Source organism: Taeniopygia guttata, chromosome W, assembly GCF_048771995.1.
Source record: "Taeniopygia guttata chromosome W, bTaeGut7.mat, whole genome shotgun sequence".
NCBI classification, from domain to species: domain Eukaryota; kingdom Metazoa; phylum Chordata; class Aves; order Passeriformes; family Estrildidae; genus Taeniopygia; species Taeniopygia guttata.
In genome coordinates, this window is record NC_133064.1 from 15,731,759 (window position 1) to 15,747,808 (window position 16,050).

The 16,050-nt window shown below is 43.6% G+C and overlaps 1 protein-coding gene across 1 annotated transcript in view; it reads left to right on the forward strand.

Annotated features, from left to right (window-relative positions):
- The first annotated feature begins 342 nt into the window (after nucleotides 1-342).
- LOC116806888 (ras GTPase-activating protein 1) overlaps nucleotides 343-16,050 on the forward strand; it is a 168,801-nt gene continuing 153,093 nt past the window's right edge. Inside the window, exon 1 of the mRNA XM_032744707.3 lies at nucleotides 343-831. Coding sequence (XP_032600598.1) covers nucleotides 377-831 — 455 coding nt within the window. The 5' untranslated portion in view covers nucleotides 343-376. The remainder of the gene's footprint in view (nucleotides 832-16,050) is intronic.

Here is a 16,050-nt window from a genome sequence, read left to right on the forward strand (position 1 = left end):
GCAAGTACAGCTCACCAATCTGCCCTTTCCTCTGTCGCTAGCTAACTAGCTTCCTCCCCCTTGTCTTCTTTGCTCCGCCCGTGCAGTCGCGTGCCCTCGCTGGCTTTTGGGGGAGGGGTGGGGTGAGAGCGTAGAATTGTATCTCTGCAAGAGTTGCTCCCCTCGCGGCTGCACAGGGGTAAAGTAGCAGTGCTGGGGTCTTGACGAATTACTCTAGGCACTCAGACGGTTATTGTTCAGAGCCTGTCTGCTGGAGAAATCTTCTACTAGCTCCACTCCCCGCAGGCGGAGGCGCGGGGAGGAGGAAGTCGTTGCCACCTCCCCGGAGTGCTGCGTTCGGTGGGGGAGGTGGAGGTAGGAGGGAGTGAGGCTCAACATGATGGCGGCTGAGGCCGGGGTTGAGGAGGGCGGCTCGGTTACCGCTGCCGGGATGGTGGGAACTGTTCGCGGAGCTGAGTCGGAGCACTACCCCACGTTTTGCCGAGGCAAGGAGCTGGGGTCGCAGGGCCCATTCCTGGCTGGCTCTGGCGGGGACAGCCTGGGCGCTGGCGGTCCGGCGTTGTGCTCGGCGCTGGGGCTCCTGGCGTTAAGCTCCGGGCCTGCCTCTCTGGCCTCCCGAGACGCACTGCCAGCAACTGAACAAAGGCCGGAGGTGTCCGGAGAGGTGCTGCTCCCACCCAAACCCAGCACTGTCGCCTTTCCCCCGCTGCCGCCACAGCCACCTTCCTTGGCGGGGGGGCTGGGGATTGTGGATGAAGGTGACTCGTTGGATGGGCCCGAGTATGAAGAGGAGGAGGTGGCCATCCCGCTCAACGCTCCCCCCACAAACCAGTGAGTAGCAGCGTTTCTGGACCCCGTCGGGTGTCTGCCACCCCTGGACGTTTCCCCCGCGGGGAAGGGGGAAAGGGGCGCCGCAGTGGGCAGCGCCGCGTCAGGCCTACACACTTTCTCAAACTCCTGTGGAAGTGTCGTAGAAGTTTTTCATTAGGTTATGTTTGGAAAGAAAAAACAATTGAAAAAATTATCTGTAAGTCTTCGTTAATATTTTTATTATACTTTTCCTTCCATCAGGTTGATCGTGATTCCTACAATGCTAGTTATATAAAGAATCTTGCACTAGAGGCAGAGCAGTTCTCCAGTTATATTTTGCGAAATAAAAAACAAAAATCAGATAATGTTATATAGAGTTCACGTAACTGGCGAGCGCGCTAAACAACCTTTGGATTTAACAGTGAACTAATTCCAGGAAGTCTGCAGATTTACATAAAAAGGTAGCAAGGCTTGTGCCCTGTTTTCGCTGGACTACAAGTTATTTTCTTCCCAGTAGCTGGTATAACGCTGTATTTTGGATTTAGGATGATAATAAGGTTGATAACACATAGATGTTTTTAGTTGTTTCTAAGCAGTGTTTACACGAAGTCAAGGACTCTTCAGCTTTTCACATCACTCCACCAGTGAGTAGGCTGGGAGGGAACATAGCCAGGGCAGGTGACCCAAACTGGCCAAAGGGGTATTCCATACCATATGGCATTATGCTCAGCATATAAACTAGAGGGAAAGTTGTCTGGGGGTTGCTGCTCAGGAACTGGTCGGCAGGTGGTGAACAACTGCATTGTACATCACTTGTTTTGTATATTCTAGTTTATTAGTGGGGGGAAGAGTGAGGGAGTGGCTGTATGGTGTTTAGCTACCCACCAGGTTAAACCACGACAGCTTGTATTGGAACAGCCTTCAAGTAAGTACCTGATTCTCCCCAAAATGAAACAGTTTCAAAGGCTTAAATTGCTTATGTTGGCATATAGAAATATGTTATTTCTGAAGTTGTAGTAAATATAGAGAATAACATGGTCTCAAGGTAGAGGATGGCAGATATATTCAAGGTATAGGTCAAAATTAATCTGAAAATCCATCTGAATTTGAGTTAATTTTTACCATCTTTCATAACTGGTGTTGGAGAGTTCATTTCTGTAATATTAAATGTTTGTTTTTTAAAAGTAATCTCTAACCATGGCAGGCTTCCTACTAATCCTTTCCTCTTTTGGTTTCTTGACTTTTTGTGAAAGGTGATAAAGAATAAGACCTTGTTTTGTGAAGACAGTGTTTGAATAGTCTTAAAGTTTTATACTTCCATAAAGAGCTAGCAATATAATCAGGCAGTTTAAGATAAAGACTGACGAGGGAAATAGAGGCACATAAAGGTGACGTTACTTCTTCAGAGAGAGACAGTATCCTGTTCTCTCTGAACGATCTGACTACTTTTTCTGTTAAAACTGATTATTATGTATCTCAGAAAGTAAGGTTGTGCTTTTTTTCAAATATTTTTTAGAAAAAGAGGTAATTTTTGGTGAATGATCATGTATTTGATATTAAGTAATCATTACTACTTTCACAATTTTAAGTGGATTTTGCTGTCAGAGTATTGTAACTCACATGATAGCATGAAGGTTAACTTTCATAAAAGAGGATACAAAATTTCTGACAAAAAGCATGACTGCGAAGGCCCTGATTTTCTCTGTTGGTCCATGAGGCTACTTTGCTTGTTAAGACAAAAGCAATATTGAAGCCTTTGCAGGACCAGCATAACTGTGTAGTTGAGTATTTGTTCTTGTGGGTCCTTCAGTATAAAAACATTTAGGCAGCAAAATAGATGTTGAAAAATTGATTCAGAAATTTATATCTCCATCTACTTACCTGTTTTTTCTTTGTAACGTAAAATTTTTGTGACTTTTTAAAAAAAAAGTTGTTGGCTAATTAAAAATAATCAGAATTTCTTTTCTCTTTCATACATCTATTTTGATGCAAAGTATTTTTTTACCATTGTCAGTTAAGTAATTTTAATTAGCTGCACGTTGATAGTAAGTTTTATTCTTTCAGTCCTGATGTTTTATTTTGGAAGCGTACTTTGTAGTCATACTATCTGTTTTTATAGAATTGAACAAAGATCTGTCACTTTAATATTATAAGCAAAAACCTAATACACTTCCTCTTTTCCAAGTACCTCAGGAAAATGGAAATAAATTTTAATAGGATTAATTTTGTAGCAGTGGGAGGAGCTTGTCAATATGTAACAAATTCTGCTAATTAAAAATACTCAAAGTCCAAACTATGATTGATTGATATTTCCCTTTGGTCATTATAACAGCCTAAGGAGGCACTGCCAAGCTATAGGTTCAGGATACAGTAAGAGATGATAGACCAAACAGCTTTAGGGATAAACAAGCTACTGCTAAATAGAGATCAGTAGTACAATTATCTGTGGTTTTACAACACATTCAATAATTCACTAGTATAATTATCCATGTCAAAACAACAGCAAATCCAGTCATTTACCAGTACTGGGCTAAACTTAATACCCATGAGTGCAAAGGCTTACATAACCATGGTTATTGAGCAGGGTGGCAAGAAGCAGGGCATGGCTTCTTTGGATGAATGACACAGACCAGCTGATGCACTCAGGGAATTCAGACTTCCCTGATTGGGCTGACCTCTTTAGTTGTTGAATTGTGGAAGCACTATATGGATATGTTAACCAATCATCACACATCCTACCTCTGTTTCAGTTCTGTCCTTAGTGTGCAGAGGGCATGCAAATACTGTACAAAGCAATGCACCACAATCCTGAATGAGACTGACTTAATGATTGTCTGTTCAGTGTATACTTTTTCATTTGAGTATAGAAGTAGTATGTTCATGCTGTAACTTAAGGGTAGGTGGGAGGCACAGGATGCTAGGTAATAGAGCGGATAATTCCCTTTGTCTGTTGGGTGTTTTTCTCTGCACTATATCTACCTCATCTGCAAAGCTTACTGCCAGAGGTTGATGGCAGTCTGAAACGGTGTTACAGAAATGCCTACAAAGTTAAGGAATTAATGATACTTAATTTACTAGTAAACTGGTGATATGTGAAATAGTTTAGTTGTTTATGTATTTGAATAAAAATATTATATCTTAGTGTTGCATTAAGATGGCAAAAGCAGTTCCAGTATATTCTGACACAATTAATATTTTCATATGGTGTTTCTTTAAGTGGTGATTATCACATTGAAATGAAAATCCTTTGAAATCCTTTGATAACAAAAATCCTTTCCATGGTAAATGTATTGTTACAGTCACTCTTGGTATCTGTTGAGACAACATTAGTGAGAAAAAAAAGAGAGAGAGCTGGGTAGAGAAGTATTTAACAAATGTGGTTTGAGTAAAAGGAAAAAATGTTTTGTCTCAATATAGTGTGAAGTTATAGTTTCTTCAGCTGAATTTGTCAGAGGTAGCAAGTCCAGAGTTATACAACATTTGTTTATTTCAGTAGCTAATAAAATGTTTTTCTGGAAGTGCATAGCTTTACAATAATTATTGAAGGCTATACTCCATACCAAAGAATAAATTTGTATTGCATTGAAAAAATGAGGGGAAATACTATTGGCATGTTTGGACTCTACAACTTCTCTGAGCAGCCTGTGTCCAGTGCTCAGTCACCTTCACAGTAAAAAAAAAAAAGTGTTTCCTCATGTAAAGACAGAACCTCCTGTGCTTGAGATATAGCCCATTGCATGTTGTCCTGTCACTGGGCATGACTGACAATAGCCACTCTGTCATCTTTGCACTCTCCCTTCAGGTATTTGTATATGTTGATGAGATCTCTGATCTCTTGGCTAGACAGCCTTTCCTCATAGGAGAGATGCTTCAGTCCCTTCATGGCCCTTTCTTGGACTCACATCATTATGTCTGTGTCTCTCCTGTACTGGGGAGCCCAAAACTGGACATGGGGCTCCAAATGTGGCCTCACCAGTGCTGAGTAGAGGGGAAGAATCACCTCCCACAACCTGATGGCAACATTCCTCCTAATGCAACCCAGGATACCATTTGCCTTCTTTGCAGCAAGGGCACATTGCTGGCTCACATTTATCTTGGTGTCCACCCGGACTCCCCAGGTCCTTTTCTGCAAAACTACTTTCCAACTGGTAAGCCCCCAGTATGCGTATTAGTGCCTGGGTTTATTCTTCCTCAGGTGCAGGATTTTGCACTTCCTGTCATTGAACTGCATGAGATTCCTGTCAGACAGTTTCTCCAGCCTGTCAAGGTTCCTCTGGATGGCAGCATGACCCCTTGGTGTATCAGCTGCTCCTCCTGTTTCTGCAAACTTGCTATAGATATGCTATGCCTCATTGTCCAAATCATTAATGAAGGTGTTAAACAGGACTAGACCCAGTATTGACCCCTGGGGTACATAATGGCCTCCAACTAGATGTGCTGCTGACCACCATTTTCTTGGCCTTGATATTCAGCCAGTTTTCGGTCCACCTCACTGTTTGCTTATACTGCCCATATATCAAAAGCTTCTCTATGAGGATCATATGAGAGTGTCTCGGTCTGAAAGACAAATGTCTGCCAAGGAAGGCAGGAACCTCCCTTGGAATGGAGAATATGACCCTCTTCCCTCCAAATTATTATAACTTTGAAATTAAGGGGCTTTCAGGCAAGATATGGGAAAAGGAATAACAGTTCTTTACTAGTATGTATATGGATAACAAGGCAAACAAACAACAATAATGGCAGCAACAACAAACAAAACCAGAAACCCAGTAACAGCCTTCTCTCGGCTGGGAGGCACATTCTCCTTTGGTGTAGTTATGGTCGCAGCTGGTAGGGGCACTGGTGGCTCCCCGGCCGGGCAGGGCAAGTGCGATGATTCCCCTGCGGCTGCAAGGGGCGCTGTGACGTGAGTTCGGCCGTCTCTTTCATGTGTACAATGGCGGATGCAGACGGCGGAAAGGGATAGAGAAGGGGCTTCCTTTACAAACCTCCACGGGCAACCGATCCCGGTGCCACCTCTGGATAGCAAAAGGAGTTGTAGCAGGGACCTCGGAAGCACCAAGCTGGAATGGCAGGGACAAGCAAAAAAAAAATCCCGGAGTGGTAGACGAGATGTATCAGAAACTCAGCAGCTGTTGCTGGAACCACGGGACGTCCCAGCAGGCACGGGTTTCGGGGTTACAGCGTAGCAAAAAACCCGGAGCAGTGGCAAAGAAAGGGCGGGGACTGGGCAGTGGCAGCCCAGCTCCCGAACCCGGCTGGGAGAGGCTCCCTTGGAGGGGGGAAGGGGCTCGGGGAACCCGGGGTTTCCCCTGAGGCACTCGAGCAGATGATGAAGGGTCCTTTGGTGCGGTAGGGTGTTAATAAGGTCCCAGTGCAACGGCTGCTCTTACGAGCAGAGCTCCACTCACGGTAGAAGAAAGGCAGGAGGAGACGAGGTGGCAAATTCTTCTCACAGCGACAGCAGCCTGTTTCCTCTCTGAAAGCCGAGGAAACAAGAGAGAGCCAGGAGCTGCACCCAACCCCTTCCCCCGGCCCAAATCTCATGCTATCTCTACCTTTCTCAGAGAAACCCCTCAGCTACCACAGTAAAACCAGCTGCACTCCTTCCCCTTCTCTGTGGTTACTTCTTTTGTTTCTCTTAAGTACTGATCGTTATTGTTTTTTAGCAAGAAAATGGGAGAAAATTCCCTAAGAGAAAGAAAACAGAATGGAAAAATCCTAACCTCCAACAGAGAGATAATGTCAAAAGCTTTCCTGAAGTCCAGGTAGACAATATCCACTGCTCTCCCCTCATCTGCCAAGCCAGGCATTTCATCATAGGTTTTCAGGTTGGTCAAGCAAGACTTTCCCTTTGTGAAGCCATGCTGACTACTCCTTGTAACTTTTCTTGTCCTTCATCTGTGTGGAAGTGGTTTTCAGCATCAGGTGTTCCATCATCTTCCCCAGGGATCATGACGAGGCTGACTGGCCTGTAGTTCCCTGGGTCCCCTTTCTTTAAGATTCAGGTGACATTTGCTTTCCTCCACTATTTGGGCACCTCTTCCAATTGCCATGACTATTCAAATATTATGTAGAGTGGCCCCACAATGATATCAGCCAGCTCCCTCGGTGCTCATGGGTGTATCTCATCAGGGCCTGTGATCTTATGTATGTCCAGTTTGCTGAAGTATTCCCTGACCTGATCTTCTTCCAGCAAGAGTACATCTTTCTTGCTCCAGCCTTTCTTTTGGTTTCTGGGACTCAGGATTTCTGAAGGCCGGTGTTATGATCTGGTTGTTAAAATTATTAGAAATGCCTCTGCCTGAATTAAGGTGCAAATAAGACCATATACCAAAGTCAATAGTATGGGTTTTATTTAATAGTAAATATGAGAGAGAGAGAGAGAGAGAGAAAGAAAGAGAGACAGAAAAAGAGAAATAAATAGAAAATAGGTAGGGGGACAGAAAGAGAGTGACAGAGAGAGAATAAAGAAAATATCACCATCCGTGGATCCAAATGACATTCCATTGATCCTCTCCTGCTGGTCTTTTTGGTGGTGAAGGTCCCCCAAAAAGCACAGAACCCAATGGATTAATATAAGTAGTTCAGGCTACGTAGGAAAACCCAGGCACCTCCCTGGTGGGGGGTGAGGGGGTGGTTGCCATTGTTTCTTAGGACAGACTCCGGATTTGTTGCATCATGTGCAGTCCTGTGGTGCAAGACCTCAGGAATGACTCTGGGGGGACACTTCACGAGGGAGGTCCTTGATGGATTAAGATACCCCCTCAGTTGTTTTTCACAAGAATGTCCCATGGATGTAGCCTTCCTGGTGTTATAAAGGAAAATTTGTCCAGCCAAATTAATATGAAAAATAAAATATTTATTTTGCAATCAAATTCTATCTAGCCAGCCACAAAGAAAGAACAGAGCCGAGCCCGGGGTCGGCCCTGGGTGTGCAACAAGGAGTCAGCCTATTCAGAGGTTTTCCTCCATGCCCACACACTTCCATCCTGGCACAAGTGGTTTTTATAGGGAAAATTCCGCCTGAGGCCGATTTCAGCAATCAGTCTTTTCTTCTATTCAGAGTCCATATGTTAATTTTTGGTGATGAGGGAGAACAATTCAGTGTCTGGAGTTTGTTGAATCCCTTGATGAAATTTACGGGAATTCACATGTATCTGCCTGAGGATTTCCATGATATCCATCTCGGGTCATTCATGCGAACAATCAGCACCTGGGGTTTCTGTATCTCCCCAGACATGGCCCATCTCCTGGCGAGCTGTACCTTCTTACTTGTAAATCAGTTTCCAATCTACACCCGGTCTCACCTGCGCCTGTGAGGGTGTGTGTGTGGGGGGAATCCTAATACAAACATGTATACCCCAACAAATATTCAATATCACATATATCATATTAGAAATGGCGCGAATTATATCTACTACACATAACACCGGGGTTGGGGGTTCCATAGCCAGTTTGCATAAGGGAGGATGGATGGGTTCTCTGCCCCTAAGCAGAGGTTACGACACACCAAAATTTCCTCCCACCTCGGTTTGAAGGGGGGGGGGGGGAATCTGTGCAAACCTGCTCCCAGAAAATGGGTCTGTGGGTATGACCTCTCTCACCCCAAAACAAGACAGAGATGATTCTTAGCATGGCTGCTGGGTTTGGCTCTTATTATTTTCCTTGTTTACTTCTCCCCAAGCCTGAGATGACTGAAGAATGGGTTTCCCTTTGTCTAATCTCAGTAGTTTGACTTTCAGTCTGTCAGGAAAATTAATCCACAAACATCAGAGGTTTATGTCCAAAAAGGAGACAGAGGAGTCCTTTTACTTTATTCAAATAAAGGGAGAGACCATGGGGCATTCCCCTGGGGTCTCTCAAATTTTTGGAGGACACAGACTCCTCTTTTATCTTGATTTCCTGACCACATTTCCCTTCTCTCTTTCCCCATTGGCTAAAGTACTTGAGAGATACAGACTTCCCAATACACCTGATAGCAAAGATTTCCCTCTAATGTATAATCCTCCCTTTTAATTTTTAATTCTTATGGAATTTAGGGGTTTTCCCCATTGTTTATTTCATCTTTCAATGTTCCAATTTCATTTATTAGCAAACTTAAAGCTTATTTGTAAAAACAAATATCTTTTTCCATTCATCAATCAGTTGAATCCTTCCCATTTTTTCTTTTATCTCTCAGTGCTAATTTTGTCTACCAGCAGACCTACAGCTTGTTTGTAAAGACAAATCTGCTATTCCTCTCAAGTCCAAAGTTCTAGTCAGGCATCTTTAGTGAGGGGTAGGCTTCAGTGGCTTCTTTATACAGTTTTGCTATAATGGGCAAAATTATTTTATAACAATGTTTAAGGCATGAATCATTTCAGTCCCTGACAGCTGGTCTTGCCAGTAAAGACTGAGGTGAAGAAGGCATTGAGTACCTCAGTATTTTCCATGTCCTGTATCACCAGGGCCCCTGCCCCATTAATCAGTGGGCTCATGTTTTCCCTAGTCTTCCTTTTGTCACTTGTGTACTTATAGAATCCCTTCTTGTTGCCTTTGGTTGAGGTGATCCTTAAATATTAACCAGCTTTCTTGGGTTCCCCTTCTTTCCAGGGCATTATCCCATGGGACTCTTCCAAGGAGATCCCTGAAGAGGCCCATACTGCTCTCCTGAAATTCAATATTGTGATCTGTCGGAATCTGTGGTATTGATGATTCCAAGATTGTAGAAAGTCTCTGTCTTTCAGCCCCGCTGCCAAAGAAGAAGTCATAATTCGTTTGTGCTGGTTTTCAAGGTTGTTTATTCTTGCTTATCTATAACATGTTCTGCTGCTCTGCCGCAGCTCTGTCCTGCAGGGCAGCATGCAGGGCTCTGCCCCTCAATGGGATGTTACAAACATTATATACCAGAAACTACGTGTGCTATATTTACAATAATGTGCCAATATCTATAATCTACGTTGAACAGTGTGTCCCCAGCCTAAACCAATAGAAAAATGCCAACACTACAGTGAAACATGGAGGGCATGAAGAAGAAGAAAAAGGACAAGACACACCCAATTTCCTCCATCTTGTTCCCTTTGAACCCCTAATGTAGAATCCTAAAATTTTACTTTTGCACCCGTGCCACACTTAATTATTACTTATCTCAAAGACTCAGAGCTTGTAATTCATCCTGTAAGATTGAAATCTCTTTTCCATGGACAGAGATCAGAGACAGTGTCTCTTGGGGCTCTGTACAGGGGGGTTCCTGACCCCCTGCCAGGGTCCCAGACCTTCCAGGGCAGCCAGAGGGATGCCCTGGATTCCCACAGTGATCTTGCTTTTTGCCCCCCTGAATTCTGCCATTTCATGGTCACTGTAGCCAAAGTTGCCTTTGGCCTTCACATTCCCAATGAGCCTCTCCAGGAACCTCCTTGACTGCTTATGTCCTGATGTGTTGTTCTTCTAGCAGATATTGGGGTGGTTAAACTCCCTTTGTGGATGTGAGTCTAATTCTAACTGTCTGAAGCTGTGATGTCAATTGATTTTAGTGTATGAAATTTTTCTTCTGTTTTGCAATTAAGGTAGTTAAATGTAACCTTTTTTCATCAGGTAATGAGTGTTTCTTACTAATGCCTGTTTTTGAATTGAAGAGGGACTATAAACACCTTATTTTGGGTAGTTTGCTGATTTATCCAGATTTTATAATTTGTGTACTTGCAGAATAGAATTATATATAAATCTGGTTATATTTCGGTCTGAATAGATGCTGTCACAAATACTATTTTAAAACAATGGTTAGGAGCAGCAGAACAAAATTGTATTTTAACTTTATGTTGGAAGTGTTATAAACGGGACCACACTCCCGGTACTAAAAGTGATTTCAGTATTTATTATAATAAAAAGAAAGGCCTAAAGTAAGGGGGCCTGCAGGCTGAGCAGGAGCGTTCCTGTTGAGGATGCTGCAGCGCCAACGCTGGGTCTTCTGAGCAGCGGGTGGAGCGCGGCACACCTTCATTGGGTCAGATGCCCCTTTTTATCCTGTTTTTTGTCTCTTTGGATTGGTTTCTTTTTGGATCCTTAATCTGCATGAAGGTTTAAGGCACTTGATTAGCCCATTATAGTTCTGTCCAGGGTGGCTCATTTTCCTTGGGGGGTGGTGCACTTTACTTAGGTGTATTATGGTAGTAGGGTACCGTATTTCTGACAGCTACCTTTTTAACCCCTTTTACTATAACCAAACTAACAGTACATGCTTAACAATTATCAACTATTTTACAACTGTTTCTAACCTATTTTTAACAATTCCCCCCTCTAACTATTTGATCAGGCTTCTAGCTTGCATCAACCTTTTAAAGTTTAACTTCTATTTTTCTCAGTTTCTTGTACTGTTCAAGCATATCTCTGGCATTCTGATCACTGTTCTTTCATTAGCATTACTTTTTCTCCATTTTCCCCTTCTACGTTACCTTGCAGCATGATGCTGCTTTGGACAATGCTGGTTACTATTCACACTAGACATGGAATTGCACATGGTAAAAATATTACACTTGCTAGTGCACACACTACAAAGAAGACCAATTTCTTCCACCATTTACCGTCCCAGGTGAACAAGTTGTCCCACCAATCGGATTCTCCAAACAAGGGGGTCCATTTTTGTGTTCCAACATAGGTTAGTTTTCTAATATTTTGAGTAGTGTTTTTAATTACATGACTGTGGTCATTGATCTCTAGGCAGCATTCTGACGTATTAAATTTCCTGCAGATCCTTCCTTCCTCTGCGAGGAGGTAATCCATTGCCAATTGAATTTGGTAAATTACTGATTGTGTTTGTTGTTGCTGCTGGTTTAAGAGATCAAAGGTCAGAGTTGTTTGATTTCACATTATTTCAAGTACTGCTTGTAAACAGATGATTCGATTGAGCATGTATACTGGGATTCTGTACCCCCAGGATCCATCTTGGGCCCAGGTAGCTGGCCCATAAGTATCCATAATCATTTGTGGGGTCCAAATTTCATTGTTCCAATTTTGGGTTCCGCCAAATAAACTCCTTTTCTTTCTGGCCAGATCATCATGTACTGGGACTCCCAAGTTTGATTTTGCATCCTTAGGCAGTAAGAAAAAGGATGGTTTTATAGCTCCAATTGTGCAACTCCCGGTCCAACCTCCTGGTAATTTCACATATGCTGTGTTACCCCAGATCCAAAATAAATTTTTAGGTGCATCCCAGAAATTAGAAACTTGATTTGTTATATGTTTCCAATATTTGGATAGGGTTTCTATTGCCCAGAATGGGTTATTATAATCTCCTAAGCATTCAAACATTTTTTCTTTTTCACTATATACACATCTACTTTCAGTTTATTCTATTGACCAATATGAATGGGGGGTTTCTGGGATCCACCTGGTGTGTGTGTCATTTACTGCTAGATATCTTTTACATGGCATTTCTCCTACTTCTATAGTATACATTTTCCCTTTTCTTGATAATCACTCTTCCCCTATTATTGTTGATTTTAGCTTTCACTCTTCTTCCCTGTAACGACGTATATTTGTATTCCACGGACAGATTCAAGCGAGATCTCTTTGGTTGCTCTTGGGGGATGAAGTTTATTCAGGACGCAGAGAGGCTCTGCCTCGAGCTGCCAGACACAGCACGTGGCTGGGCCTCGGGTGATGGGGGAGGGGGGAGACAGAGAGGGAGCAGGGACTCCTGGAGGACTCTCCAGGAGGAGAAGGGAAGATCCAAGAGAGCGTCCAGCCCCCCGGAGAGCCTTTATCAAAGGGGGCTCCAGGGTGGGCTGGAACAGGACCTGGGCCAATGGGGTCACAGGCACCTGATGGTTCAGGGGAGGGTTACAGATGTGGGGTGAACCATACATTCTGGGGGGTGACATGGAAGAGTCCATTTGGCTTTTGGACCCCGCTGTAGGTGAGGGTTATTGTCCAGCCAGTAGGGGGCGTTATATTCGTCCTGGCTGTACCATTGTGGTTCTTAATCATATTTATCTACCCTTCCCAACATCTCCCCTTTTTCCACTGAACCATTTGAAATATTAAATATTGATTTAACAACTATTTTCTGCACACTTGGAGGTGTACAGGGTATTGTTACTAGAACTATACTTATTGCTACTGGAACAGTCAAGCTTATTTTACAGAGTTCCTTTAGCCAAGGTGCAAGGCTCAAACTATTAAGTAAACTGTATAGCTGAGATGACCTTATTGTTATTAAATCACTGATTATAGTAGGGGAGGCATTGTCAGAATTTTTTGGAAAAGGTTTTATAACTAAACGGGTTGAAAAAGGTTGGTTAGGGTTTGTGTTAGATATACAGGTGGTCTTAGAGCTTGCAGGCTTGGCTAAAGCTACTCGGCATTTGTCCTTGGTTGAATTACAAGTAAAACTTCAATATAAAAACTGAAACAGAAGATCAAAAACAATATGCACGCATTAAACGATAGAAAGTCCATTTTTCTCTCGATGACACAGCGTGGTTCAGGTCTGGGTGCTGGCTTCTTGGCTTGTACTTGTAGAAGAACTGTCTGGTGTGGGGGTGTCAGCGGATTTCGGAGCATGGTAAGGCTTCACGTTCTTTCCTGGGACCCACTTAAGTCGTCCACCTGTGGAAACACAAGAAAAACCTTTCCCCCACGTTAGAAGACTGTGTGGACTTTGTATATGTCCTGAATCTAAGATTTTGAGTAAAGCTGGGGGGTGCCCTTTTATTTTTACTCTTTTGGTGTTCACGAAATGTCTATAAATTTGGAGGCGAGGCTCTCCTGCAGAGCTACTTAGAAAATTGTGAGCATATAGAGCCTTATTCAACCTCTTTTGAGGTGTAGCCTGATCTACTCCTCCTTTCTGCTGATTTAAAATGCGTTTTAGGGTTTGGTGTGTTCTTTCTACCATTCCCTGACTCGTGGGGGAGTGAGGGATGCCAAATGTATGGTGAACACCCCAATCATTCAGGAATGTGGCTAATTCTTGTGAGGTATATGAGGGGCCATTATCAGTTTTAATTTCTTGGGGAACACCTAAATAGGAGAAGGCTTGTGAGAAATGTTGGCAGACATGCTTGGCTGTTTCCCCTGTATGTACAGAGGCAAAAATTGCATTTGAAAATGTATCAATAGAGACATGGATGTTTTTAAACTTCCCAAAAGATGGATATTTAGTGATATCTGTTTGCCATTTCTGTAGGCTCTCCAACCCTCGCGGGTTGGTGGCTGCTGAAGGGGGGAGGGGTTGCACATGCTGACAGCTTGGGCAAGCTCGTACAATATTTTGTGCTTGCTCTAGGGAAATGTGAAAGTCTCGTTTGATGGCCTGTGCGTTTTGGTGAAAGAATGCATGGCTCAATTTGGCTTGTTCAATAGTGTTGGGCAAGGTGGTTGCAGCAAGCACTGAGGTGGATTTCTCAACGCTTGCTGAACCTTCCTCATCAGACGCGGCTGATGCCAGTGCATCAGCACGTGCATTTCCCTCTGCCATGAATCCTGGAAGACCAGAGTGAGCCCTGATATGAGAGATAAAGTAAGGATTAGCTCTGTGTGATAAAATGTTATATAAACAGGTAAGCCAAAGACACAAATCGTTGTTGCTTACATCCTTTAGAACGGATCCCTCAATTCTCTTAATGACATTAGCTACATAAGCTGAATCTGTGATCAGGTTGAAAGGTTCCGGAAAGAGCTGAAATGCTCTTACAACTGCAGCCAATTCAACAATCTGAGGGGAACCTTCAACTTTTTGGACATCTTGTTCCCAGGTTTTAGTTTTTGTATTTTGCCATGTAACAACTGAGTTGTGTGTTCGGCCTGACCCGTCAGTGAAGATAGTAATTGCATTTAAAGGTTCTTCACTGATCAGGGGCTTTTCCTTATAACATAACTTGGCTTTGATCATTTTGTGTGCTGGGTAGTGAATTGAGCAGGCGCCTGGGAAGTTCAGCAAGGCATACAGCAGGTCCTCGGATTTTTGCATAGCCCAGTCAAAATATGTTTTCTTCATGGGCAAGTAAATAGTTTCAAACTCGCGGCCTGCTATTGAAAGGAGCCTTGCTCTGCCTTTGATGATGATCTGTGACATCATCTCCAAAGGTGTGAGGATTGTCTTTGGTGACCTATAGGAAATAAAAACCCATTCAATTATTAACAGTGGATCCTTGAGAGAAGAGTCCCATTGGAAGATGAGGCCGCACAGCCTCAACTTTTCTCCCAGGATTGCAAGGAAAAAGGGTTGACCAGGAACATAGCAATGTGCCTGCCTGTTCTGCAGAGCGTCAGTGATGTGTTCTAGGGCCTTACAAGCCTCTGGAGTGAGAGACCTGGGGGATCTGAGTTCATTGTCTCCCTTTAACAGATCAAAAAGTGGAGCAAGTTCATCAGCAGTTATTCCTAAGACAGGCCTAACCCAATTAATTTCCCCTAAGATCTGTTGTAAGTCCTGTAGAGTGCGGACATCGGTTCGGATTTGTATCTTTTGGGGGGAAATAGACTGATCTGTTAGTTTCCAGCCTAGATATTTCCAGGGGGCAGTTTCTTGTATTTTTGATTCAGAGATCACAAGTCCAGCCTTTTTTACTTCAGCAACAGCATAACTACAAGTCCCTCTCATCTGCTCTTGTGTTGGTGCTGCAATAAGCAGATCATCCATGTAGTGAAGGATAACGGATTGTGGAAACTTTTGGCGGACTGGAGTCAGCGCGCGGGCCACGAAATATTGGCAGATAGTAGGCGAGTTTTTCATTCCTTGGGGGAGGGAAAGCCAGTGATACCTTTGAAGCGGTTCTTGTAAGTTCGTACTTGGGATGGAGAAGGCAAAACGAGGAGCGTCATCTGGATGCAGAGGGATGTTGAAGAAACAGTCTTTCAGATCTATGATGATAAGAGGCCAGTCTCTGGGTATCATGGACAGGTTGGGCAGGCCAGGCTGGAGTGGGCCCATGTTTTCGATCACTGCATTGATTTTTCTGAGATCGTGTAGCAGTCGCCAGGTGTTAGAGGTTTTCTTATGGATCACAAATACAGGTGAGTTCCAGGGGCTGTTAGTGGGCTTAATGTGGCCCTTCTGCAGTTGTTCTGCTACCAGTTCCTTGAGGGCACTCAGCTTGTTATCTGGCAGGGGCCACTGATCGACCCAGACAGGGGTGTCAGTCTTCCAGGTCAGTTTCGGAGTGCTGAGTGCTTTAGTGGCCCCTACAAAAAACCCAGTTCAATTTTAGCTCCCCATGCAGAAAGCAAGTCCCTTCCCCATACTGTGATGGGTTTCTG